Consider the following 25,334-nt stretch of genomic DNA (forward strand, 5'->3'; position numbering starts at 1 on the left):
CCCGATTCTGAAAGATTTGTCATGTGCAGCACACTGCCGGACTGAAGAGAGCACTGATGATGGACAAATGCTTATGAGAAGTGAACTTTTTATTCTCCTTTTTTATTTAATATTCAAAAAAGCAAAAAAGGCACCCTTAACGATGACATAATAATTTGACACAATAAATATAGATTCAATTGTAAGGTCAAACTTCACAATAAGGTTCGTTTTGTTATCATTAGTTAATGCATTAGGTTCATGCACAAACAATTAACATATTCTTTACAGCATTTATTAATCTTTGTTCATAAAAATACAATTATTCATTGTTCAGTAGTTCATATTAGTTTATTGTGCATTAACTAATGTTAACAAATGTAACTTTTGATTTTTAAAATGTTTGTATATATGTTGAAATTGACATAAAACTGTAAAAATATTGTTCGTTAGTTCATGTTAACTAATGTTAACAAATGCAACCTTATTGTAAAGTGTTTCCATTTGTCTTATTGTATCATTACTGTTATTTTTGAATATTGTGGTGTGATATTACAGATTATATGAATAAAAACTAATTAATCAATCCTCACCTGTGTTTTTTTCCTAGTCTTTTTTGTCCTCAGAAGGATATGGTGCTTTAATCATGTAATCTCATAATTTGACTCTGGGGAAAATATAAAAATCAGTTCTGTGTGTAGTGTTCTCAGTGATGGCGTTAAAACTTCAGATGAGCAGCTGTCCCTAACATCATTTTCTGATGATTGTGTTTTCTTTGACATGAACCGTTGTGTTGTTGTATTTCTCACTTGTAATCACTGTACAATCGCTGGATGTAAATACTTTGTTTTCCTGAGCAACGACTGGGCAGCATGCTGATTCTAATTGCCTGTTTTCTATTTCTGGTCTTGAGACGCCAAGTAAAAACTGCCAAAACGAGCGATCCAGCGGAGAACTAACCTCTGACCATCACTTCATGTACACGCTCAGGTGAGGCACGGTCATCTCGACTCTGTGAGGTATCGGCTGAAGTATGTTTTTTGACAATATTTGCAAATGTAATACCTTAAACATCACATTACGCTAATGCAAGTGAACACTGGAGACTGGAAATTGAAAACAGTCCAATCGTGGAACACTTCTGCGTTCAGGAAAAAAGGTGGATAGCAGTGCTCGGCCATTCTGCAAGCTTCAAATTGTATGTATATACATTTTTGGAGCTCATTACTGAGATATTGTTTTTTATACTATTACTAAATAAAATCACATTTGTTGTGATTATTTTATTTTAGAAATAAGAGTAGTTTGCTACAACTCTCTTTTGACACTTTCATTATGGCTGAATACGATACTGGAAGCTCGTTATCGCCCTGAGATTTTACTGGAAATGCATAGTCTACGGGCCGTGCATAGAGTGCATTCCCTCCCTGTGCTCCACAGGGCTCCATAGTCTTCAGCTGAAACATGAGATGGTGTAACATGGGGCGGAGCATTTACAGATTCGCTGTCTCTTCTGAGGATGAATGGAAGATCCTTTGGGAAATACTGTGACTTTTGTCCTCGGTATCATCTCTCTTCCTCCTTACTATTCCTGTCTGTCTGTGTCTCTGCTGTTTGATAGCTCATTCTCACTCAACCACACACACCTCTCCACCCAGACTTCTCAGTGTCTCGTGTGTAGTGTGAGTTTAACAGTGTACATAATGGATCAGGTTGAACATTCACACTACTACTGAACACAGTTGTCACTCCACTTCTGAAGGATGCATCTCGTTCTGTTCATTAGAGTCTGTTCATTTGTAAAAGTGACAACTGCATTTTACAACCCAATTCACTCCTGAAACCTTCAGATAGTGATGACATAATTTACACAAAATCTGTGTACAGAACCAAGCTGGACAACTAGTTATTAATGCAGTGAGATATGGAGGACACAATGTTTAAATCAGCGGTTCGATGGCACCTCTGTCAATGGCTGTTTACTAACAACTGATCAATGAGATGTGTCCGGCTGCTAATATTACTTTGGGCAGAATGGCTAATGGTAAATGGGTGAAACTGTTGTCATCCATGTTTCTTGTTTATAGCCACAAGACACCATAATGTTGCTATGATGATCACTGTTAAACATTGGGAGTTTGGGATAAAAGAGCGCAACTGTGCCCAGCCTCTTTTTCAGCCACCTTTGTTCTGGAAATATGTCCCCCTTCACATCTTCCATTGGGATTTCATAAAATCCTTCATAAAAGAGTTCGTGAAGCAAAGCAACCAGCTCCGACGTGAATCACAACATTACAAACTTTGATTTGAAGCCAAAAAGTGTTTGAAAAGCGTACAAAAAGACAAAGATACAAGACTGTGTACTTACTGTCTTTAATGAGGGAATGAACTACAATCCCATGATGCATTGCAAATGATGTCATTGAATAAAAAACTGGTTTAAAGTTGTTGATTATAATTATAGAAACAAAATAGTTTAAGATATACCCAAATTAAAGCTTATTCAATATTCACAATATAATTGCGATCATTCTGCTGATGATATAAAAGGATGTTTCTTAAAAAGCACATCATTAGACTCATTTCACCATCCTTCAGGGCTGCACAATTAATCAAAATAACATGATAACCGTGAGTTGGTCATATGTGATTATTAAACTGCAAAAGACTGCGATATAAAGACATGATCCGGTGCATGTATTTGTATATAAAATATACAGTAAATATAAAAGTGCATGTCAATTAAAATGATTAAATCTCATTTCCCCTTGTTTATTTACATTAGTAACAAATTATGGGATACATGTCTTCATGATTTTTATTTAATGCCTTTAAAATATTGAATGTACTTGACAACAATGGCTTCAATGTTTGGAATAAATGATTGGTCCTCTGATTTAATATAAAATCACTTTTTAGCCATTTCAATGCAAATACATAATTATCTAGATATATATTAAATATTGTCAATAGGTTGAAAAATATCGAGATGTAATTTTTGATGTATAAGTAGTTTGAGAGTGTAGGGAGAGTGACTCGATTATGTCAGTCACAGTGCATCATGGGAGTGGGCGGAGCTGCAGAGCTCTTTTGATGTGATTCTCTGATTGGTGGATTTCTCTTCAGGATTATGGGTAGTGTAGTTCTTCAACAGAAATTCCGCTATAAAGGTTTTTTTTTGTAATGAAGTTGAAATAACGCAGACTGCTTAACAGAAGCCATGAACAGCCTCTGAGCTCACAGTAGTTCTGTCTTTAAAGGTTTATAAGTTTTCTTTATAAATCAGTTCACCTCTGGAAAAACTAAATGAGATTTTTTACTTCCGGAACCCGACTGTTGCGCTCTATAGCAGTGACTCCTGTATTATTTACGCACAAGAAGTGATAATTTAATGGGTTCACGCCTGTATTTAAATGTAGTAGCTGTCACCGTGATGAAGTGTGATTCCTAAAAGCCCTTAAACTCTCTGTGCTGGTTGTTTGAGCAGCTAACACGGGTCTCTAGCTCACCCTGAACCAGTGCCTGTAGAATACTGTGTTAATGCTGTGTGCTGCTGTGTAAGTGTTCATTAAATGATGTTGCCTGATGTGATATGGGCTGGTTTGTATTTATAGCAAACCCACTGGAGTGTGTCACCTCTCTAGGTATAGAGGGAACTAGACAAGAAATCTTCCCTTTGAGCCCTTTATAGGGTGTGTTTTTAAGCAGCAACCTTATACTCAGTATATATTACTTTGTCCAAATGTACCTTTCTTTTTATAGTAGATCTTAAAGCCTGTTTGATTCTGAGTAACATTGCAATCAGCACAGCTGCTCTACGCTAAAGGGTTAGACATGACAGACATGGTTTGTTTGAAAGATCTTCTCTGACCTAGACAAAGCCCCGACCTGAGCCACTTTTTAATACAGTTGGGATGAACTGGAATGCTTACGGTGAGCCAGGGCCCACCGGGTGTCCACATACTTTTGGCCATATAGTGCATGTGTGATGACGCTGCAGTGTCTGATTGGAATGTTCATGTGTGAAGCATCTGGATTAAAGCACGTGTGTTTTGGTCATTTTGACTAGATTATTTAGTTCTACAGATAAGTCGTCTATGATAGTTGCATTATATATCAGTGTGTCATGTATAGCATGAGTGTTGCGTTTTTAAGACAAGTTAAATGCCACGTTAAGTGTCAAGGTAGAATTGTAACATTTTAAATAACTTGTCTCAAGACGCTGCGTTCTGACCTATTCAGCTGGACTCCATCTACCTGCTTTTTGAACACAAGAATGTGTCCTGTGTGAATGCCTCATAATCCTCTCCTTACAGTCCTGGCACAAGCTGTGCCCCCCTCTAACCAGTCGGGCTGCAAGGCACCTTCCCAAAATGCAACCGTAACAAACCGCAGAATTATAAATGAGGTCCCATTTTGGCATGTTTACATGTTTAATTGTTACCGGACTTTGATCTCTGTGAAAAGTTTTGACGTTCAAAACTCATGTCACACAATTGTTTTCAAGATCAATCTCTGATGTCATTGCTGGGAATTTTGAGTATTTCTCAGATATTAATGGAAGTTTGTTTTTAGAGAAATCAGATGGTGCTGCTGCCAGAAATACTGACAGATTTGTGTAATTATGTGTGTGTGTGCAGGTGTGTCTGGTGTGGAGGATGTCCTGCGTAAAATGACTTCAGATGAGGAGCCGTTGCTGGAGGAGGTGGAAGTGTCCAGACCAGTCCAGATCGTCATTGCAGACGAGGACAATCACGAGTTTAATCTGGATGAAGATGCTCTGGAGCGAATCCTCCTGCAGGATCATGTGAGAGATCTCAGTGTGGTGGTGGTGTCTGTTGCTGGAGCTTTCCGCAAGGGCAAATCATTTCTGCTGGACTTCATGCTCAGATACATGTACAACCAGGTGAGAAAACACACAATACATGACGACAGCACTTCAACAAGCTGTTAGCAGCTACTCGGACCCGCCCATATCATCTTATGTGATCTGCTCCAAAACCTAGTGAGCTACCTCGACATCTGCTGCCTACACTGACAGCTGGTTTATTCTTCTGCGTCGAACCGACTCTGTAGTGGCCAACACTGGGGTTTGCATTTATAGTTCTGCATTGGTGTGTCTGCGTCGTTCTGTGAGTACAGAAAAAAAAAAAAAGTAAAACTAATTTTAAAAAAAAAGTTTATGATGTTTAATAAAAAACAGAAGCAATGTTATTCATGGATTAAAAAGTATTTCCCCAATTTGGAATGCCCAATTCCCAATGCGCTCTAAGTCCTCGTGGTGGTGTAGTGACTCGCCTCAATCCGGCTGGCAGAAGATGAATCTCAGTTGCCTCCGAGAGCATGAACCACATTATAGTGACCACGATGAGGTTACCACATGTGACTCTACCCTCCCTAGCAACCGGGCCAATTTGGTTGCTTAGGAGACCTGACTGGAGTCACTCAGCACACCCTGGATTCAAACTCTCGACTCCAGGTGTGATAGTCAGTGTCAATACTCGCTGAGATACCCAGACCCCTGTTCTTTCTTTTTCTGAACACAAAGGGAGAAATCGTAAATAAATGTTGTGCTCAGTGATGTCATGCAATGGCAGTTTATGGTGACCACCTCTTCAATCTTCAAAAACATGCAAAATTATAATTCAGAAGTCTAATAAATTATTCCATGAGACTCATGATTAGAGCTGTCACAATCATGAAATGATGACGGTTAGTTGTCAAACAAATAATTGCGATTATGATGGTTAATTGTCTCTTTTAGGCTTTCACGATTAATTGTCATATAACTTGTAATATTTCTTGAGGTGCATGTGTGCTTCATACACCTGACGAAGTCATTTTTACATATTTAACTTCAAATATATGAATCAAATAATAAAATAGAGATATATGATCTCCTTTTAAGGCTTTAAAAATGTATGAATGACATTAAAAATAATGTTTTAAATATCAAAATATTTCTAAATAATTCAAATATGTCTCTCTTTTTGGTCAATTTTACATTTACACTGTTGTTTTAGTAACTCGTATTGGATTTTTGATTAAAAATAATGTATTTATATTTGTTTTATTATATTATTGTATATTATATTACGCAATAGTAAAATATTTCTGTCCTAATTTCTTCACTTTCACGTTATTTTAATGTTCTTTGATTAAACCCACAAGCTCTTATTTGTCCTATAATTGAATCACTCCACAGAAATCGAGTAAGCGTGCGTCTCCTCCTCCGTGTCACTGCGTGTCATGAACACTGTGTGCATGAACCCACTATGACCAGGAACATTTGTCATTATATGATTGTTTAAAATGAAGCCGGAGCGCTTTGTGTTCACTATCAAAGTTTCTATTTGGTGTTTTTATATTTATATGCTCTGGTTGACGTCCGCGGTGCGGCTCAGTGACGCTCAGAGTTCAACTGAATGAGACACACAAACGTGCCGTTCATGGCATTTATACATTCACTTAAAATTCCCTTATTTGGGCATTAAAATATGATTGGAATTTAAAGTGCACAATAACCACCCTTACAAAAAATCTAAACGTGCATCAAATTTGCCACTCGTAATCTTCACATGCAAATGAGCTTTTGATTTGCCACAAATGTTTGCCAGAAGTTTGCAGCTCTTTGCCGTTAGTGGAGAACCTCCAGCAAACCTTTGGCAACAATGGAAAATGTTTATGTGAAAATGATCAGTGGCAAGTTTGCGTCAAATTTTCCATGAACTCTCGATTTTCATAAGGGCGCAGTTAGATCAAATAACCATGATCAAACGATTATTTAATAATCACGAAAGGCCTACTCGTGATTGTTCTGAAAGCATACGATAAGGTTTGGTGAGAGACAGATCTAAATCTAATGTATTATTTAGTGAAACTGTTGACCGACTGTTGCTGTTCTGTGTGCGCTCATGAGACTGCAAGAAACCAACAGAATGCACAGTTCCCGCTCCGAGATGGGGCGTTCAAGCGAAAACTCACTTTGTCTATCTAAAAACAGGTCCTCCACAGCGATAGTGACTACAGAACACAACACAGCTGCACACAAACCAACATGATGGCAAATGACACGCGATAAAAGGTATCTTTTCTACGTTAATAGTTTTTTTCCCTAAGCAGCCGTGGTGAGCGACCGGACATTCTGTAAATCGCTTGTTTTCTATTTGTGGCATTGCGCCGGATAACCCCGTCTGCTTTGTACCGGTCCAAACACTTTCTCATAACAGTTTATTGAAGCCAGCATCTCACGAGCTGGTTAAAAACTCCTATATTTGGCTGATAATGTTGCACTTACTGAATGTTTTCAGTGAGGTCTCACTCTCTTCAGTCGGAGGTCTGTCACAAATACTCTGTGTCAAACAAATAAGGGTCGAAATTGGTGGAGATTCTCCGGTATTGCTGCTACTTCTCCTTTAAGACTTGACAGTACACACCCACTGTTCTGATTGGCTCTCTGCTCTTGAGTGACCTGTCATCTCACTGTTCACCGCTGCTGGGCGGGGCTACAGAAGTGATAAGGTAAAGTAGGTGTGGTTGTGTTGTTGTGGAGGCGGTCAGATGCAAATGACATCACAATGTGGAGGAAGTTGAGAACGAGTCGTTTTGGCAGATTGGTTTCAATAAAAGTTGTTTTTGCAGTGAGGAGGAAGTTTTGAGTTCTGAAACTTACAGTATGTTTTCATAGTACAATGAACTCTTATATACTGTAGTGTTTTTCACAACACTTTATATTTTGCTGTGCTTAGCACGCTCATGAATATAGAGCCTCAAGTCTGTGGTGTGCACATATTGAAAGAAGTTACCAAATGGTTTCACCAAGTTTAATGTAGATTGTTTTCGTAGACTCCTGTTTACTCTAAGTTGTGTTTTCACATGAACTTCAAACTGTTTTACACGATGCATAAAAAGATAGCTTTTGACATCAGATGCACTCAGGACCACTCCGAAAGCTTTAATGTGAAACGCTCCGCAACATTTACCAAACTGATCTTTGAGTTTTCCAGCAGTAGTGGTCCATTGCTACTGAATCCACAGCAAAATAAATTTGTGATCTTACAGTTTAAATTTAGTGCAATGACATAAAGATTGTGTATCACAAAATAATGCCAAGGAAACACATCTTTCATAAAAACAGAGTCCGATTCACGAGCAAATGACTCTTTTGAACCAGTTCTTTTAATGAATAGACAAACTCACGTGTTATGAATCAGTTCACTGAATCGGTCAGAGCGGTTTGCACAAGCCGTTTTGTGTTCTTAAGATTTGTGAAATCTAAATCAGTATAATGACTGACAGGCTGTTCATATGACAACGTGTAGTTAAAAAAAAAAAACCATTTGCATCAGTAATGTTTATATGTAATATTTTTTTGTAATATACTTTGTTTTAATAAAAACTAAATCTGTGTGTGCATGTATATACAGAGTGTGTGTGTATATATATATAAAACATAAATGCCATTTGAAAACTAAGTATACATTAAACTATGTATTAGTGTGTATATGTATCTTCACACTAAGAGTTATTTGCCTTTTTGTCCTTCATCAGAGCTCAGATTTGTGGCTGGGTGGTGATGATGAGCCATTGACTGGTTTCACCTGGCGTGGCGGCTGTGAGCGTGAGACGACAGGCATTCACGCCTGGAGCGACGTGTTTGTGGTGGAGAAACCTGATGGCAGCAAGGTAAAAATGAGCTCACATCAAACCATTCTCCCTAGAAAAACACAGCATCTTAATCACTCTGATGAGAGACGTTATGGAATGTCTGTCTAGCCCATAAAAAACTCCTGGAAACCAGCATGTGTTCACTGTGAGAATATAGTTGTGTGAGGAAAAACTCGACATGGCTTAATGGAACTGAGATTATTCTTAAACAGTTGATTCCCCTTCCATAGTTTCGTTTTTGAGCAGATTTGAGCAGACTGTTGCTCTGTGTGTAGTCCTTTAATGATGATAGTTAATGTTTGTTAGTGTGTTTATGTGTGAAATCAGACGTGTGTGTGTGTGTGTGTGTGTGTGCAGGTGGCAGTGCTGCTACTGGACACGCAGGGAGCGTTTGACAGTCAGTCCACCATCAAAGACTGTGCCACACTGTTTGCCCTCAGCACCATGACCAGCTCTGTACAGGTAAAACACACATCACATATGTCTGTATTAGAGGTCTGCACAGACCTTAAAATGAAGCCCAAAATTGACCCGTTATTTCTTCAAGCAAGTAAATTTGTTGCAGTAGGCTGTATTTTATTGAAGCATTGTAGGCATCAAAGGGGGCAGGAATTGGCAGGTTAGCAGGTTCCTGTTAGCCACTGCTAACAGATGTAGGAATTACACCCTCCGGTGCTTAAAGGGACAGTTCACCCAGAAATGAAAATTCTCTCATCATTTACTCACCCTCATGTCATCCCAGATGTGTATGACTTTCTTTCTTCTGCTGAACACAAATGAAGATTTTTAGAAGAATATTTCAGCTCTGTAGGTCCATACAATGCAAATGAATGGTGACCAGAACTTTGAAGCTCCAAAAAGCACATAAAGGAAACATAAAAGTAATCCATAAGACTCCAGTGGTTTAATCCATGTCTTCAGAAGTGATATGATAGAAGTGGGTGAGAAACTGATCAGTATTTCACAAATCTTAATTTGTGTTCAGCAGAAGGAAGAAAGTCAAACACATCTGGGATGGCATGAGGGTGAGTAAATGTTGAGAGAATTTTCATTTTTGGGTGAACTGTCCCTTTAAGAGAATGTTTGCCCATTCACGGCTGTTCAAAAACAACCATGTATTCTGACGAAATAAGTTTTTTACAAGAAACATTTTGATCAAAAACATTTCATTACATTGCACTACATCTTTCTTCAGGGACTGTTTTTTTTTTTTTTTTAGTGGGTTCCTAAAAGCATGAAATTGAATTGAATTGGTGAAGTTTTTTCCTGTCTCATACTATTGACATCACAGCTAACCCTAGCCTGAAGTGACAGCAAGCGGCTCAAGCACTCACTCACGTGAGGTCAGAAACAAACTTAACTCACACATAATTTTTTGAGAGACAGCAAGAGATGACGATAAGAAACATGTTTCCTGCACTTCAAGTGCAAATCTTATGCATTTGACAGCCTGAGTTGAGCACTGGCTTGTGAATGGACAGCGAGATTAGGAGATGAGATCCGTAAGGATCATCACCTGGCAATGATTGTCTCTAACCGCTGTTTGTCACTGCAGTGAGAGTGGAGATGGGTTTAAGAACGAGCCAGACGCCAGTGAAGGGGAGAGAGCTGAGCTCCCAGCGTGTGTGAACCAGAAACGAGTTCTGCTGAAAAGCAAACATTGAGTGTGTGTTAAATACTGAAAAGTATATAAAAAAAAAAATGACCTTTTCAGTTGGATTTCACCGTCTCCCACCTCCTCCCTGCACCCCATCACAAACTTTGTTACACTGAGTAATCCAATAAACAAACATGAACTCTTGAGTCATGGTTATTTAAACAATTGATTACAGCAATGTATTAAAAATCATAGTCAAATAATTAGTAATGCATTGTTACAAACTACCCGGCTCAAGGTAGAGTAACATGAAAGGGAGGCCACACATAGATAATATTTGAGCAAAAATTCACATTAGTGTAGCCCACCATTACTGCGTGCACTTTGGCTGAATCTGAAAACGTAGGCAGCTAACTTGCAAGCTAATAGCTTAACCGACAGCTTTTATGAATGAATGGAACTCTTAAGGAAACTGGTCTCAGAACAGTTTGAAAAGCACCTTAGTTTCACCCTACCTCCGTATGTAGCCTCTGAAGGCAGCATTTTCCAGTTTTTGGACACAGCCGTATTATAAGCGTTATGAGGATGTAATTTTTCTGTGGCTGCTGAGCACGTCACATCACAACTAGTGCCAAGATTGCACTTACTCTTTGATGGGGAACATTTGTAACAGTATAGTAACAGTAAACATACACATCTGGAATCATGTGACACGAAGTCCTCTTTGCAACCTTCTTCAGAACGTTGAATATTTGTGACACTTGCGCTAAAAAAAGATGGACACAGCGCAACGAAACCGAACGCTTGTGTCTCATGATGCATTTTTAAAAACTGAAGTTCTTTTTAACTTGATAAGTGTCTAAACAATGTGGAAGTCCTGCACGAGATGCTGAAATCACAAACCCAAACCCATACTTGGAAACTGACCCGTTTGTCAGGGTCGGGTCTGGTTGCAGACCTCTAGTCTGTATGACGTGTGAAGTTCATGTATGCAGAAGACTCAGTGTTTGCTCTGTTTTTATTCACAGGTTTATAATTTGTCCCAAAATGTTCAGGAAGATGATCTGCAACATCTTCAGGTGAGACTCTCTGTTCTAAAAGTATTTGGACACTTAAAGGGATAGTTCAGCCAAAATGTATCATTCTCTGATCATTTACTCGCACTCGTGTCGTCTCAAACTCGTATGACGTTCTTTCTTCCGTGGAACACAAAGATATTTTAATGGAGATATGATGATGTCTGTTTGTCCACACAATGCAAGTCAACGGTGACAAACGTTTCAAGCTCCAAAAAGGACGTGGACAAGGCAGCATGAAGAAATCATGATATCATGATCGCCAAGGAGACTGCTGATGTTAAGATTATAGTGAAAAAGGAGTTGTTTTTTGGTTTGTTCTCACCCAAAACCGATCGGATCGCTTCAGAAGATATGGATTAAACATTTTTATGCTGCCTTAATGTGCTTTTTGGAGCTTGACAATTTGGTCACCATTCACTTGCATTGTATTTTTCTACAGACATCATATTTCCATTAAAATATCTTCGTTGTGTAGAGAAAGAAAGTCATACAAGTTTGAGACGACATAAGGGTGAGCAAAAGTGATAGTGATGGGAAGTCATTTCCATGAACCGGTTCTTTATCCAGCGGTTCTTTTACGTAATTCTAACATCCCAGTGTTATGGTATTCATGTTGAAACGTTGAAAGAAAGCCATTTGTGAACACATATTGATGATTATCACCTTTTATTCAATTAAGTTATAATAATAATAATAATAAGGGTGTTAATTGTCATCAGTGTTTCATTCTGTGATCCTCGAATACCACTGACAAATATTTATTATATCTTGGATTAAAAAAAGACTAAAGCACCTAAAGCAGCCAATACAGACACTGATGCACAAACATGAATATGTTCTGTCTCTAAAGCATTTAAAGAGAACAAGTTATTAAACTAAACAAGTCTTACTCAACTCACCAGAAACCATGATTCAGCGTAAATAAAGTCTGCATGCACAAGTACGTTTAGTTAGTTAGTAAAGAAACGGACATTTCAAGTCCTTGGCACATGCATGCTCATCACTTCTGGGATCGGTTCTTTCATCGGTTCTTGGTTCTTTTTGAGTCAGACAGGGCTGGAAAGGCTGCCGTCCAGTTTGATTTGTTCATGTCGAACAGGTTCTTTAGTTCAGTAACCGGTCTAGTAACTCGTAAGAGCGGCCTAGTCTGTATGAGTCCAACTCGTTCAAACTCTGTCTCAGGCTTCTAGTCCTCTGCTTTCAATTTCGTTTTAGTATGTTGTTGCCGATACATAAGTTCATGAAATTCAGATTTCTTGAAAATGTCCATCACTTAGAAACACAACTAGAAAAATTATATTTTATTAATTGTTTGTATTAGTTACATCATCGAGTAAAAATGCCTACTTAAGTCTCAAGGCCTTCATTTGCAAATATTTCCTAAATAATTCTAAAATAACACAGAAACAAACATCTGTAGGTTTATAAATGTTTTATTCGGCTACTGCCATTAACGTCTCAACACTCAGCAAGTCCTCAGTAATCCTCTGCAAACTTCGACAGTTCGTGAGACCGGCTCATTCGGTTCTTTTTGAGTCGGACCGTTCGACGTGCGCAGTCAGAGCAAGGGGGTGCAAAAGTTCTTCTAGTTTCAAAAGGGGGAGTGACCCAAAACAATTGAGAACCACTGCATTAGATAATGAAATATAAAGCAAGTTTCATCTGTACTGTTTCTGAATCATTGATTTTATTGTCTTTTTTTCTTGTTTTGAAGCTCTTCACAGAGTACGGCAGACTTGCCATGGAGGACATCTATCTGAAACCATTCCAGGTATCGTGAGTGTGAGTGTATGTGTGAGTGTATGTGTGAGTGTGTGTGTGAGTGTGTGTGTGAGTGTGTGTGTGAGTGTGTGTGTGAGTGTGTGTGTGAGTGTGTGTGTGAGTGTGTGTGTGAGTGTGTGTGTGAGTGTGTGTGTGAGTGTGTGTGAGTGTGTGTGTGAGTGTGTGTGTGAGTGTGTGTGTGAGTGTGTGTGTGAGTGTGTGTGTGAGTGTGTGTGTGAGTGTGTGTGTGAGTGTGTGTGTGAGTGTATGTGTGAGTGTGTGTGTGAGTGTGTGTGTGAGTGTGTGTGTGAGTGTGTGTGTGAGTGTGTGTGTGAGTGTGTGTGTGTGTGAGAGTGTGTGTGAGTGTGTGTGAGTGTGTGTGAGTGTGTGTGAGTGTGTGTGAGTGTGTGTGTGTGTGTGTGTGTGTGTGTATGTGAGTGTGTGTGTGTGTGTGTGTGTGTGTGTGTGTATGTGAGTGTGTGAGTGTATGTGTGAGTGTGTGAGTGTATGTGTGAGAGTGTGCGTGCGTGAGTGTGCGAGCGTGTGTGTGAGTGTGTGTGTGAGAGAGCAGTAATACCACTGAAATGTGTTTGTGTGACGCTGCAGTGATGGTGTGTTTGATTTGTGCAGTCGCTGATGTTTCTCATACGAGACTGGAGTTACCCGTATGAACACACTTATGGTCTGGACGGAGGGAACAAATTTCTGGAGAAGAGACTGCAGGTGAGTCACATGATACATGAGGAAATATTTATCACATGCCTGTTTTGATTTGGATGAATGAATATAATTTGTACCATGGTCTTATGTAATACTTCTGATTGGATGAAATGCGTACAGTTCAAACCGCTGAATACACAGGTAGTTCTGGTCGGTTTTAATCACCGTTTGATATTAATGCGTTGTTTGTAATCATAGCAACATAGTATTACAGAGCAAGCAGAGTGAACTGTAGTAATTGAAAACATTTCCTAACCACTGTCATTAGCATAGCTAATATAGTGGAATTCAGCTTGTTTTGCACGGAGGGTGAGAGATTGAAATCAGGACCTATTAAATGCGTCTTTCACTGTCCAGCAAGGCGATGCAAGGTGATTTAAACTGTAATGTGTTGTGTATATTATGTTGCTGTGCTGAAGTGCCGCCACTAGAGGCTCACACTCACACATCTCTGACTCAAACGCTGAAGAACGATCGCTGTTTGTTTATAAAATGCAGGAAGCACTACCGTGCAAAGACAAATTACGATTTAATTCATAATTCAGTCAATCGTGCAGCTTTGATGGATAACATACCGATGTCTCAGAGGTCCAAATCCGCAGGTTCCAGAGTGTTTTGAATGGTTTCCCTCTTATTATACAGTAAGTGCTACTTTTACTGTGAAATGAATAAAATTCAATTATACATTTTCTCTGGAGTGCCAACCCCTCTATATTCTGTGGATATTATTAATTCTGGATTGTGCAATTAAATTCACAGGTTTGACCAAGAGTGTGGTCGCACTACTGTTCTCTGTGTCTGATTTAGAACAGGCGGAGCTGCAGATCTAACGGGCCTTAGATCAAATTAACCGTACATTTTTATTCTTCCAGTCAAAATTTGTGCTGCAAAAAGTCTGACAGCTGTAACTAATCAATTCTGGCAAGTGACCATGGTATAAGCGGGATAATCCACGGCTAGGTGTGCGTTAAAAGATTTTAAATGCACTCTGCTTCGGGGGGTTCTCTGCCTCCACGTTGTGCATTTCAAATCATTTAACGCACACCTAGCCGTGGATCATCTCTTACGTAGCTGTCACATTTTTCTCGTGAACTGTAGCGTGTTGAATTGTTCTGATTCAGGTGAAACAGAATCAACATGAAGAACTTCAGAACGTGAGGAAACATATTCACTCGTGTTTCTCCAACATCAGCTGCTTCCTGCTGCCTCACCCTGGCCTGAAAGTGGCCACTAACCCTTACTTTGATGGCAGGTTAATAGGTGAGACAACTGCGCCACCCACAGGCTGAATGATGCCACTACATTACAAACTGAATCGGCACTGTTTTTCTATGTTTCTGAGCTGATTGTGGGGAAACTCTCTGTTAATAAGCGGGCTCACGTACAGTCAGCTGGTCATTATCTCAAACCCTTCAGTGTGATTGGGGAGCACTTTATTTGCCATAATGACCAACTGATTGTACATTAACCCTTACTTAAGGTCAGTGGCATCAAATCATAATTTTGGTCTGTGTACTAGTCCCATCCTCATAATAAATGAAACTTCTCTTATGATGTTTGTATGTTTATAGATATTGATGACGAGTTCAAGCGAGAGCTGGTGAATCTGGTTCCGCTGCTGTTGTCTCCAGAGAACCTGGTGGTGAAAGAGATCGGAGGATCTAAAGTCACGTGTCGAGATCTTGTACAATATTTCAAAGTAAGAGTTTACTTGCAGCATGTTCACTGACCACGTTTAAGTTTGTGTGCTTTAATTATGTGATAATGTGGCTGCAAAAGGTTATTTAATATTTATAAGAGGGGTTGGACAAAGGCATCAGTCTGTTCCTGTAGTTGGTAGATTAAAGCGTTAGCATTACCAAGCGTGCTGTTTTGATTCCCAGGAAACACATGTACTGATAAAATATAAACCTTGTTTGCACTGTAAGTCACTTTGGATAAAAGTGGCAGACAATTGTGTGCAAATAATCCACATTATCTGTGAGGTTTGAGCCGTGTGTTTATCTGTCTCAGGCGTACATGAAGATCTATCAGGGGGAAGAACTGCCTCATCCCAAATCCATGTTACAGGTATGAATCCAGTGACACTTCTACTGTACATCACTGTGATAAAGCTGTACAGCAGGCAGCACAACTATACTGCCTATGGAATAATTTACCACCAGAATTAAAAACAAACACTGTTTAAATCGGTTTATTGAATCCTCAGAGACCTAGTGTAGTGGAACTGCAATGTTTAAAGTCATTAAAAACTACACTCAACAATAGCTGACACTCTGAACTAGTGATGCACCAAAATGAAAATTCTGGACACAAAAAGTGAAAATGAAACTTTGTTTTGAATAATTGAACAAATTCTAGATGCTATTTTTTTAAGGGATAGAGAATGTGTGAGTGCGAGAGTGAGCGAGTGCGAGTGAGCGAGTGCGTGTGTGAGCGAGTGCGAGTGAGTGAGTGCGTGTGCGAGCGAGTGCGAGTGAGCGAGTGCGTGTGAGTGCGTGTGCGTGTGAGTGCGTGTGCGAGTGAGTGAGTGTGCGAGCGAGTGCGTGTGAGTGCGTTTGCGAGTGAGTGCGTGTGCGTGTGAGTGCGTGTGCGAGTGCGTGCGTGAGCGAGTGCGTGTGAGTGAGTGAGTGAGTGCGTGTGCGAGTGAGTGAGTGTGCGTGTGAGTGCGTGTGAGTGAGTGAGTGCGCGTGTGAGTGAGTGCGCGTGTGTGAGTGAGTGCGCGTGTGTGAGTGAGTGCGCGTGAGTGAGTGCGTGCGCGTGAGTGAGTGCGTGCGCGTGAGTGAGTGCGTGCGCGTGAGTGAGTGTGTGTGAGTGTGTGTGAGTGTGTGCGAGTGAGTGCGTGTGCGAGTGAGTGCGTGTGAGTGTGTGAGTCACTGAGTGAGTGAGTGCGTGTGTGTGAGTGAGTGCGAGTGAGTGTGTGCGAGTGAGTGCGTGTGCGAGTGAGTGCGTGTGTGAGTGAGTGCGTGCGAGTGCGTGCGAGTGAGTGCGTGCGTGCGAGTGAGTGCGTGCGTGCGAGTGAGTGCGCGTGCGAGTGCGTGTGAGTGAGTGCGTGTGTGTGAGTGCGAGTGAGTCACTGTGTGCGTGAGTCACTGTGTGTGTGTGTGAGTGCGTGAGTCACTGTGTGTGTGAGTGAGTGCGTGAGTCACTGTGTGTGTGAGTGAGTGCGAGTCACTGTGTGTGTGAGTGAGTGCGAGTCACTGTGTGTGTGAGTGAGTGCGAGTCACTGTGTGTGTGAGTGAGTGCGTGTGTGTGAGTGAGTGAGTGAGTGAGTGTGTGTGAGTGAGTGCGAGTGAGTCACTGTGTGTGTGAGTGAGTGCGTGTGAGTGTGTGAGTCACTGTGTGTGCGAGTGAGTCACTGTGTGAGTGAGTGAGTGCGTGTGAGTGTGTGAGTCAGTGCGTGTGAGTGTGTGCGAGTGAGTCACTGTGCGAGTGAGTCACTGTGCGTGTGAGTGAGTGAGTGCGTGTGTGTGAGTGAGTGCGAGTGAGTCACTGCGTGAGTGCGTGAGTGAGTGCGTGTGTGAGTGAGTGCGTGTGTGTGTGAGTGAGTGCGTGTGAGTGTGTGAGTCACTGAGTGAGTGAGTGCCTGTGAGTGAGTGCGTGTGTGTGAGTGAGTGCGAGTGAGTCACTGTGTGTGAGTGCGTGTGTGAGTGCGTGTGTGTGAGTGAGTGCGTGTGTGTGAGTGAGTGCGAGTGAGTCACTGTGTGTGTGAGTGAGTGCGTGTGAGTGCGTGTGTGTGAGTGAGTGCGTGTGTGTGAGTGAGTGCGAGTGAGTCACTGTGTGTGAGTGAGTGAGTGCGTGTGTGTGAGTGAGTGCGTGTGTGTGAGTGAGTGCGAGTGAGTCACTGTGTGTGTGAGTCACTGTGTGTGTGAGTGAGTGCGTGTGAGTCACTGTGTGTGAGTGAGTGAGTGCGTGTGTGAGTGAGTGCGTGAGTGCGAGTGAGTCACTGTGTGTGTGAGTCACTGTGTGTGTGAGTGAGTGCGAGTGAGTCACTGTGTGTGAGTGAGTGAGTGCGTGTGTGAGTGAGTGCGTGTGTGTGAGTGAGTGCGAGTGAGTCACTGTGTGTGTGAGTCACTGTGTGTGTGAGTGAGTGCGTGTGAGTGCGTGTGTGTGAGTGAGTGCGTGTGTGTGAGTGAGTGCGAGTGAGTCACTGTGCGTGTGAGTCACTGTGCGTGTGAGTCACTGTGCGTGTGAGTCACTGTGCGTGTGAGTGAGTGCGTGTGAGTGAGTGAGTGCGTGTGTGTGAGTGAGTGCGTGTGTGTGAGTGAGTGCGAGTGTGTCACTGTGTGTGTGAGTCACTGTGTGTGTGAGTGAGTGCGTGTGAGTGCGTGTGTGTGAGTGAGTGCGTGTGTGTGAGTGAGTGCGAGTGAGTCACTGTGTGTGTGAGTCACTGTGTGTGTGAGTCAGTGCGTGTGTGTGAGTGCGTGTGAGTGCGTGTGAGTGAGTGCGTGTGTGAGTGCGTGTGCGTGTGCGTGTGTGAGTGCGTGTGCGTGAGTGAGTGCGTGTGTGTGAGTGAGTGCGAGTGAGTCACTGTGTGTGCGAGTGAGTGCGTGTGTGTGAGTGAGTGCGTGTGTGTGAGTGAGTGCGTGTGTGTGAGTGAGTGCGTGTGTGTGAGTGAGTGCGAGTGAGTCACTGTGTGTGTGAGTGAATGCGTGTGAGTGAATGCGTGTGTGAGTGAATGCGTGAGTGAGTGAGTGAGCGCGTGTGTGAGTGCGTGCGTGTGAGTGCGTGCGTGTGAGTGCGTGCGTGTGAGTGCGTGCGTGTGAGTGAGTGCGAGTGAGTCACGTGTGTGTGTGAGTCACTGTGTGTGTGTGTGTGAGTGAGTGCGTGTGTGAGTGAGTGCGTGTGAGAGCGAGTGCGTGTGAGAGCGAGTGCGTGTGAGAGCGAGTGCGTGTGAGAGCGAGTGCGTGTGAGAGCGAGTACGTGTGAGAGCGAGTGCGTGAGTGAGTGCGTGTGAGTGCGTGTGTGTGAGTGAGTGCGAGTGAGTTAGTGTGTGAGTCACTGTGTGTGTGAGTGATAGAGAGAATAGTAATAGCCTATTAAATATATCTTGATTGTTATCTACTCTACTGGATAATGCAGCAGCAATATTAACAGTAATTCTCTGTGTATGTGGACCTGGAATGTGGAGTGGATTCTTCAGTGGATCTCTCGTGTTCACTTTGTGATAGAATATCACATTACTCAGTTATTATAAATATTGTTGTTTTTCATTCTAATTGTATTATACAATAATAAAATGTAGTATAAATGTCTTAACACTACAACACTTATTTTACTTATTAATCCTTTACTTGTTTATTTAACCCTTTACTTATATTTGACTTATATCTTTTGTGATTCACAAAACTATTGTTTGGCTTCTGGAGATTTTGAATATAATGCACAAGTCATACAGACTACTTTAATGGCGCTTTTATGCTTCTTTACTGTCATATTGGAGTTTGTCAGTAATGATCACGATGTACAATAACACATTATTGCAGTGCTGGAAAACACTCTTCATTAATGATCAAGAGAGCGATCTCTTCTCTTCTGGGGATGTGGACTTAAGTGTGCAACTTAAACGATGCTTTTTCTGCATGTGAGTGTTTCTGTTACCGCATTTTAAATGAACTGTTTCTGTTCACATTTTAAGCCAGCATTTCTGTTTCGGTGGCCGAAATTTTGGTGCTTCCCTACTCTGATGAAAAAATGTCCCCAATAACTGTCAGAGCTTGCTCATTAGTTTTCAGTGGTCAAACTGTTCATGAACTGTTCATGATTGTAATAAACCATTTTAGATTTTGTTGTGCATTCAGAGCTTCCACTTACTGTCTAAAAAAAATTAACCTTAAAACAAAAGATGCATAAAAAAAGTATTTTTATAACCAGTGGCTTCCTAAAACCACTTTCATGTAGGGGAACATTTTTCATCAATATCGATGCTTAAGCATCTAAACGCTTCTATACAGCGCATCTGCTGCATTATATTTTCATTTAACCGTGCTATTCTGTATTGTCCCTGCCATTTAAACAAATGCATTATAAGGGGCTTCCTTTCGGCCAAAATCAAAATCACACCCTCTCAGACAATCCCAGAATACATTGACTATGTTTTCATGGACTCCAGAAAATTAAGGCTCGAAATCGGTGCACATGAGAAATCGGTGTTATCGGCTTTCTCTTTACTCGTGTATTCAGGCGGCTCGGTCAGTAAGTGGTTTTCTCCACAGTTACGTCATTTCCCTGCGACCTTTGTGTGAATAGCAAACATGGCGTCCGAGGACGACTTTGCTATTTGTTTTCTCTGTTGCTTTGCTTTATTTTCAGAGTTGTTGCTGTGTTTGTTTCCTTCACTTTTTATCATGACCTGCAGCTGAATTGTGCTGCAATAGTGGGGTTTCCCTCTTACGTCAAACACCAGGATTCCCCCAATGTATGAGCACATATACGTGAACGTGAGGGACAGTCGATATTTTACATTGGTGTTTTATAAATGGGTGTAGTTTATAGTGTATGTGATTTTCCCACTGTACTCCCAGAAATGTTGAATTCTTCCAGCTGTGTTGACATGTTGTTGGGCTCCATCCTATGACGTTTCTTATCCCGGTCTGTTCACACACATGTGCACTCTTCAAACATTCATCAAAACGTCGCTTATGTGTTTACATGACCACATTAAGCCGTGTTCTCCAGGAGGAACCTGGATGTGTTAAACCTCTTTCTCTTTAGCCCTTAAGCGGCGTAAGGAAACAAGCATTCTGAAACATCATGTAAACGAGAACGGCACTTTCTGCAAAAGCCCTGGAATAAACCGTTACTCTTGATAGTTCCCAAAAAAGAGATCATAAGAAACATACACTTCACACAAATGTTTGTTAACTTTACACTGGTGGTGTGCAGTGTGAATTGAGTTGTTGTATCAGCTTCAAAAACGTTCCATCATTTCTCTTCTTGTTCATCAGGCGACAGCTGAAGCGAATAACCTCGCAGCTGTCGCAGGAGCTAAAGAGACTTACAGCAGAAGCATGGAGCAGGTAAACCAGAACACACCACAGCTCTCAAACACGTTAACATGAACTCTGCGTGCGAAACCTCTGATTGTTTACTTCCTGTCTGCAGGTGTGTGGAGGTGATAAACCGTACATGGCACCGGCCAATCTGGAGTGCAGTCACAACGAGTTCAAGCAGAATTGCATTCGTCAGTTCCGTGCGGTGAAGAAGATGGGTGGCGAGGAGTTCTGCCGGCGCTATCAGGAGCAACTTGAGCACGAGATCGACGAGGTGTACGCAAACTTCATCAAACACAATGACGGAAAGAACATTTTCTACGCCGCACGCACGCCCGCCACGCTCTTTGCTGTGATGTTTGTCATGTACGTGGTCTCTCTGGTGACGGGATTTGTGGGCATAAACTCTGTGGCGGCGATGTGTAATATGATCATGGGTGTGGCGCTGGTGTCGCTGTGCACCTGGGCATATGTCAAATACTCTGGAGAGTTCAGAGAGGTGGGCAGCTTCATCGATCAGGTGGCAGAAACGCTGTGGGAACAGGTGTGTGTTACAGCTCCTTTACACAATCACTTCATTCCACTCCTACACATCATGTGACTCAAACACTTCATTTGTGTATTTCTTTCCTGTCTGTAGTACAGCTCAAGCTCTCATCTCAAGGGCTTCTATTCTACACTTTTTCATTATATTGTTTTCCCAGATGTTCACTTTTGGATATTAGTTTGGTTCCTTATGCCAAAATGTACTTTTTCTTGACCATTTTCTAAAGATGCATGATATATTGGCGGCCGTATCAGTATCAGCCATAATTTAACTTTCTCCATTTCAAACAGTAAGCTTCTGCTCTGCCCAGTTTCAAAAGCACCAAACGCTAATAGAATGAACTAGATCTTTTATAATGGACATTATTTTACTGCGTGGTTTCACCTGAAGCATGCTATTACACTTGGTCTGAAGATTATTTGTATTTGAAAACTGATAAAGCAGTATACAGTAGATGTATAATATCAGGCATCATATTGGTCATTAGACAATACATAAGAATTGGCTGTCCGTAAGGAAACCAGGAAGACACAGTTTACATAGAGCAAATCTACAGGAACTACATCAGTAACACAAGCACTTCTAAAAATAGTCCCCGGACGTATTGGAACGGTCAACAGATGTAGACAGGAAGTCCTGCCTCACAGGTAAAAGAGTCAATCACCTTTTAGATTCAGATATCACCTGTCAATCAACTCAACAACATGCATTAGCTGAAGCAGCCTGAAAATAGTGTTTTTAAGTGTGATCTGAGCTAAAGGAGCACAAGTTATGATACTAGTGTCATCAGATTTTACTGCTGATTTGAAATGTTTTCTTTGATCATAATCTTGACTGTTTTGGAGATTTCAGTCTTTCCCCATTCAAGTAGATAGGAGCTGCACTTGTATACCACTTGTTTACATAGAGAAATAGTGGCCTGAGAGCGTTCCAAAGATCACCAAAGAGTGGACTGACTTGCCTTGAAAGGGTCTTTGGTTATAAAAAGGTTTTTACTGTATTATTTAGTAAGATGCTTTCAAACTCTTCAGAACGCTTGCATTCAAACTAAGTCTATGCAAAAGATTTTTTAAACTTTGATGTCAAGGACCCCAAATATGATGATAGTCTTGTGAGGGAGCCCCCCTTCTTAAAATATAAAGATGGTTTTATATGTCCATGTAAAAAGCACCAACTTTACTGTGTGAGATAAATACTGTTTGTTGTCAGTGTACTAAAGCCAAAATGAATCATTAACAAACTATATGTAAAAATTATATTCCAAAATTCCTTGTCAAGAAAAACTTTTTAATTAAATTAAATAAATGCTTTCACAATTGTTCCAAAGCAGCTTTACTGAGAATGTCACCGTACACCCCCTGTGATCAAACTAAAGGTGACCGCTAAACTTTCAAGAAATATTTAACCACAAACATACACTGGTGGCCAAAAGTTTGGAATAATGTACAAATTTTGCTGTTTCGGATGGAAATTGGTACTTTAATTCACCAAAGTGGCATTTAACTGATCACAAAGTATAGTCAGGACATTACTGATGTAAAAAACAGCACCATCACTATTTGAAAAAAGTCATTTTTGATCAAATTTAGACAGCAGTCATCACTCCAACACCTTATCCTTGAGTAATCATGATAAATTGATCATTTGGTACTAGAAAATCACTTGCCATTATATCAAACACAGTTGAAAGATATTTGGTTCATTAAATGAAGCTTAACATTGTCTTTGTGATTGTTTTTGAGTTGCCACAGTATGCAATAGACTGGCATGTCTTAAGGTCAATATTAGATCAAAAATGGCAAAACAGCTTTCTCTAGAAACTCATCAGTCAATCATTGTTTTGAGGAATGAAGGCTATACAATGCTTGAAATTGCCAAAAAAAACTGAAGATTTCATACAAAGGTGTACACTACAGTCTTCAAAGACAAAGGACAACTGGCTCTAACAAGGACAGAAAGAGATGTGGAAGACCAGATGTACAACTAAACAAGAGGATAAGTACATCAGAGTCTCTAGTTTGAGAAATAGACGCCTCACATGTCCTCAGCTGACAGCTTCATTGAATTCTACCCGCTCAACACCAGTTTCATGTACAACAGTAAAGAGAAGACTCAGGGGTGCAGGCCTTATGGGAAAAAGAAAAGGTTCGAGTGGGCAAAGAAACACAGACATTGGACAACAGATAATTGGAAAAGAGTGTTCTGGATCTTAACCCCATTGAGCTTTTGTGGGATCAGCTAGACTGTAAGGTGCGTGAGAAGTGCCCGACAAGACAGACACATCTATGGCAAGTGCTACAGGAAGTGTGAGGTGAAATGTCACCTGAGTATCTGGACAAACTGACAGCTAGAATAACAAGGATCTGCAAAGCTGTCATTGCTGCACGTGGAGGATTTTTTGATGAGAACTCTTTGAAGTAGTTTAAGAAGTTCTGAACATTTATTTCAAATTGTAATAGTAATTTTTCATGTTATTAATGTCCTGACTATACATTGTGATCAGTTGAATGCCACTTTGGTGAATAAAAGTACCAACTTCTTTCCATAAGAGCAAAATCTGTACATTATTCCAAACTTTTGGCCACCAGTATACATACAGATATATTATTTCTTGCAGTTAAAAACTGAGGAAAAATATAATCATGATTGCCAGTCTTTAGAAAGCAGAATAAAAAGTAGCGGTCGACTGATATGGGTTTTTTAATTGCTGATATCCAGAGAGCAGGGTGGCCGATATATCACACAATTTAATACAATCATAGCTTACACATAAAATTGCTAAAAAACAACAAATTTAATTTAGCTCTATATTTACTCTTTTAACTTTGGAAAAATAAATCTTTAAAAAAAATAAGAAAGCCATTTCTCCTGGTTTCTGTTTAGTCTTATTTGATTAATTATTTCCACACAAGGAAATGATTATATATCAACAGTGCACACAGTAGTCCAGCAACCACTGACAGCATGTGCACATTAACAATCACATTTTCTCACTAAAGACCGAATCAAACCAATTGTACATACAGTACACAGTGAATAAGACATTTATATATTTAGAGCACGTCTTTTGAAGTTGCTCTATCGCTTCATATCCAGCACAAGCAGCAATCTACTAACCGTTTCAGTTTACTCGGCCTGGATCACCAACTTGAAGTGCCATGGACTGACCATCATGAAATATTCACCAGAGATCCAGACTGATAGAGAAAGATATACGAGTGCTGGATTTGCTCAAGTTTTGTGAGGTTCTTGAATTAAATCTGTTTAAATGAGATATCCACATATTTCCTGACATTAAACGAAATGTTTTATTGATAATTTCCCTCGTATCATTAGACAAGACCGTTAACAGTTTCAGGGAACTATTGAGGAGAGAGAGAGCTCTGATACGCAGGACAGTTTAAACGACACATTGTTGTACTCCAGTCGATTATTGTGGAAACATGATGGCACGTAACAACAAATGAACTGTGATTGGTCATTTACATGTCTCAGACGTGTCTTGGAAAATGTGTCGGCCGATGCAGTATTTCAGCTGACCACTAATGGTAATAATGTCTCATCTGGTAATGTCAAACTTTTTTTCATTTATTTCATGGACCTTCCTAGCGCCCCCTGGGGGTTCCTGGACTCCAGTTTGAATACCACTGATTTGGCAGAAGCTTTTATCCAAATTAATTTGCAAATGAGGAAATATTTAAAAAGAAGCTATTTGCACTTGAGTTTTGAGTCATGACTCTTTTATTTCAATAATAGATGATCCTGCATCATTTTTCTTTTAAACACCTGCAGGGCTTTAATCTCTCAGTGAGTGTTCTGTGTCTCTTCCTCTTTTTAATGTCTCACTTTCTTCTCACTTTGTGCTCAAACAGAGGACGCCCAGGAAGGTGAGATGTGAACTCTGCCCTCTAGTGACCTCTGACCTCTCTAATCACTTGTATTCATATCCCAGCTGTGTGTGTGTGTGTGTGTGTGTGTGTGTGTGTGATAAT

The 25,334-nt window shown here is 40.7% G+C and overlaps 1 protein-coding gene across 2 annotated transcripts in view; it reads left to right on the plus strand.

Annotated features, from left to right (window-relative positions):
* LOC127427811 (atlastin-2-like) overlaps window positions 1-25,334 on the plus strand; it is a 36,122-nt gene that overhangs the window by 8,260 nt on the left and 2,528 nt on the right. Inside the window, exons 2-13 of one of the 2 annotated variants that reach the window (XM_051675614.1) lie at window positions 4,620-4,885; window positions 8,530-8,664; window positions 9,004-9,108; window positions 11,272-11,322; window positions 13,037-13,093; window positions 13,714-13,806; window positions 14,925-15,063; window positions 15,375-15,502; window positions 15,817-15,873; window positions 20,751-20,822; window positions 20,908-21,339; window positions 25,215-25,229. In XM_051675614.1, the coding sequence (XP_051531574.1) occupies window positions 4,620-4,885; window positions 8,530-8,664; window positions 9,004-9,108; window positions 11,272-11,322; window positions 13,037-13,093; window positions 13,714-13,806; window positions 14,925-15,063; window positions 15,375-15,502; window positions 15,817-15,873; window positions 20,751-20,822; window positions 20,908-21,339; window positions 25,215-25,229 (1,550 nt within the window). The remainder of the gene's footprint in view (window positions 1-4,619; window positions 4,886-8,529; window positions 8,665-9,003; window positions 9,109-11,271; window positions 11,323-13,036; window positions 13,094-13,713; window positions 13,807-14,924; window positions 15,064-15,374; window positions 15,503-15,816; window positions 15,874-20,750; window positions 20,823-20,907; window positions 21,340-25,214; window positions 25,230-25,334) is intronic. The other variant, XM_051675615.1, reaches the window with a different exon arrangement.

Source organism: Myxocyprinus asiaticus, chromosome 37 (genome assembly GCF_019703515.2).
Source record: "Myxocyprinus asiaticus isolate MX2 ecotype Aquarium Trade chromosome 37, UBuf_Myxa_2, whole genome shotgun sequence".
Lineage (NCBI taxonomy): Eukaryota > Metazoa > Chordata > Actinopteri > Cypriniformes > Catostomidae > Myxocyprinus > Myxocyprinus asiaticus.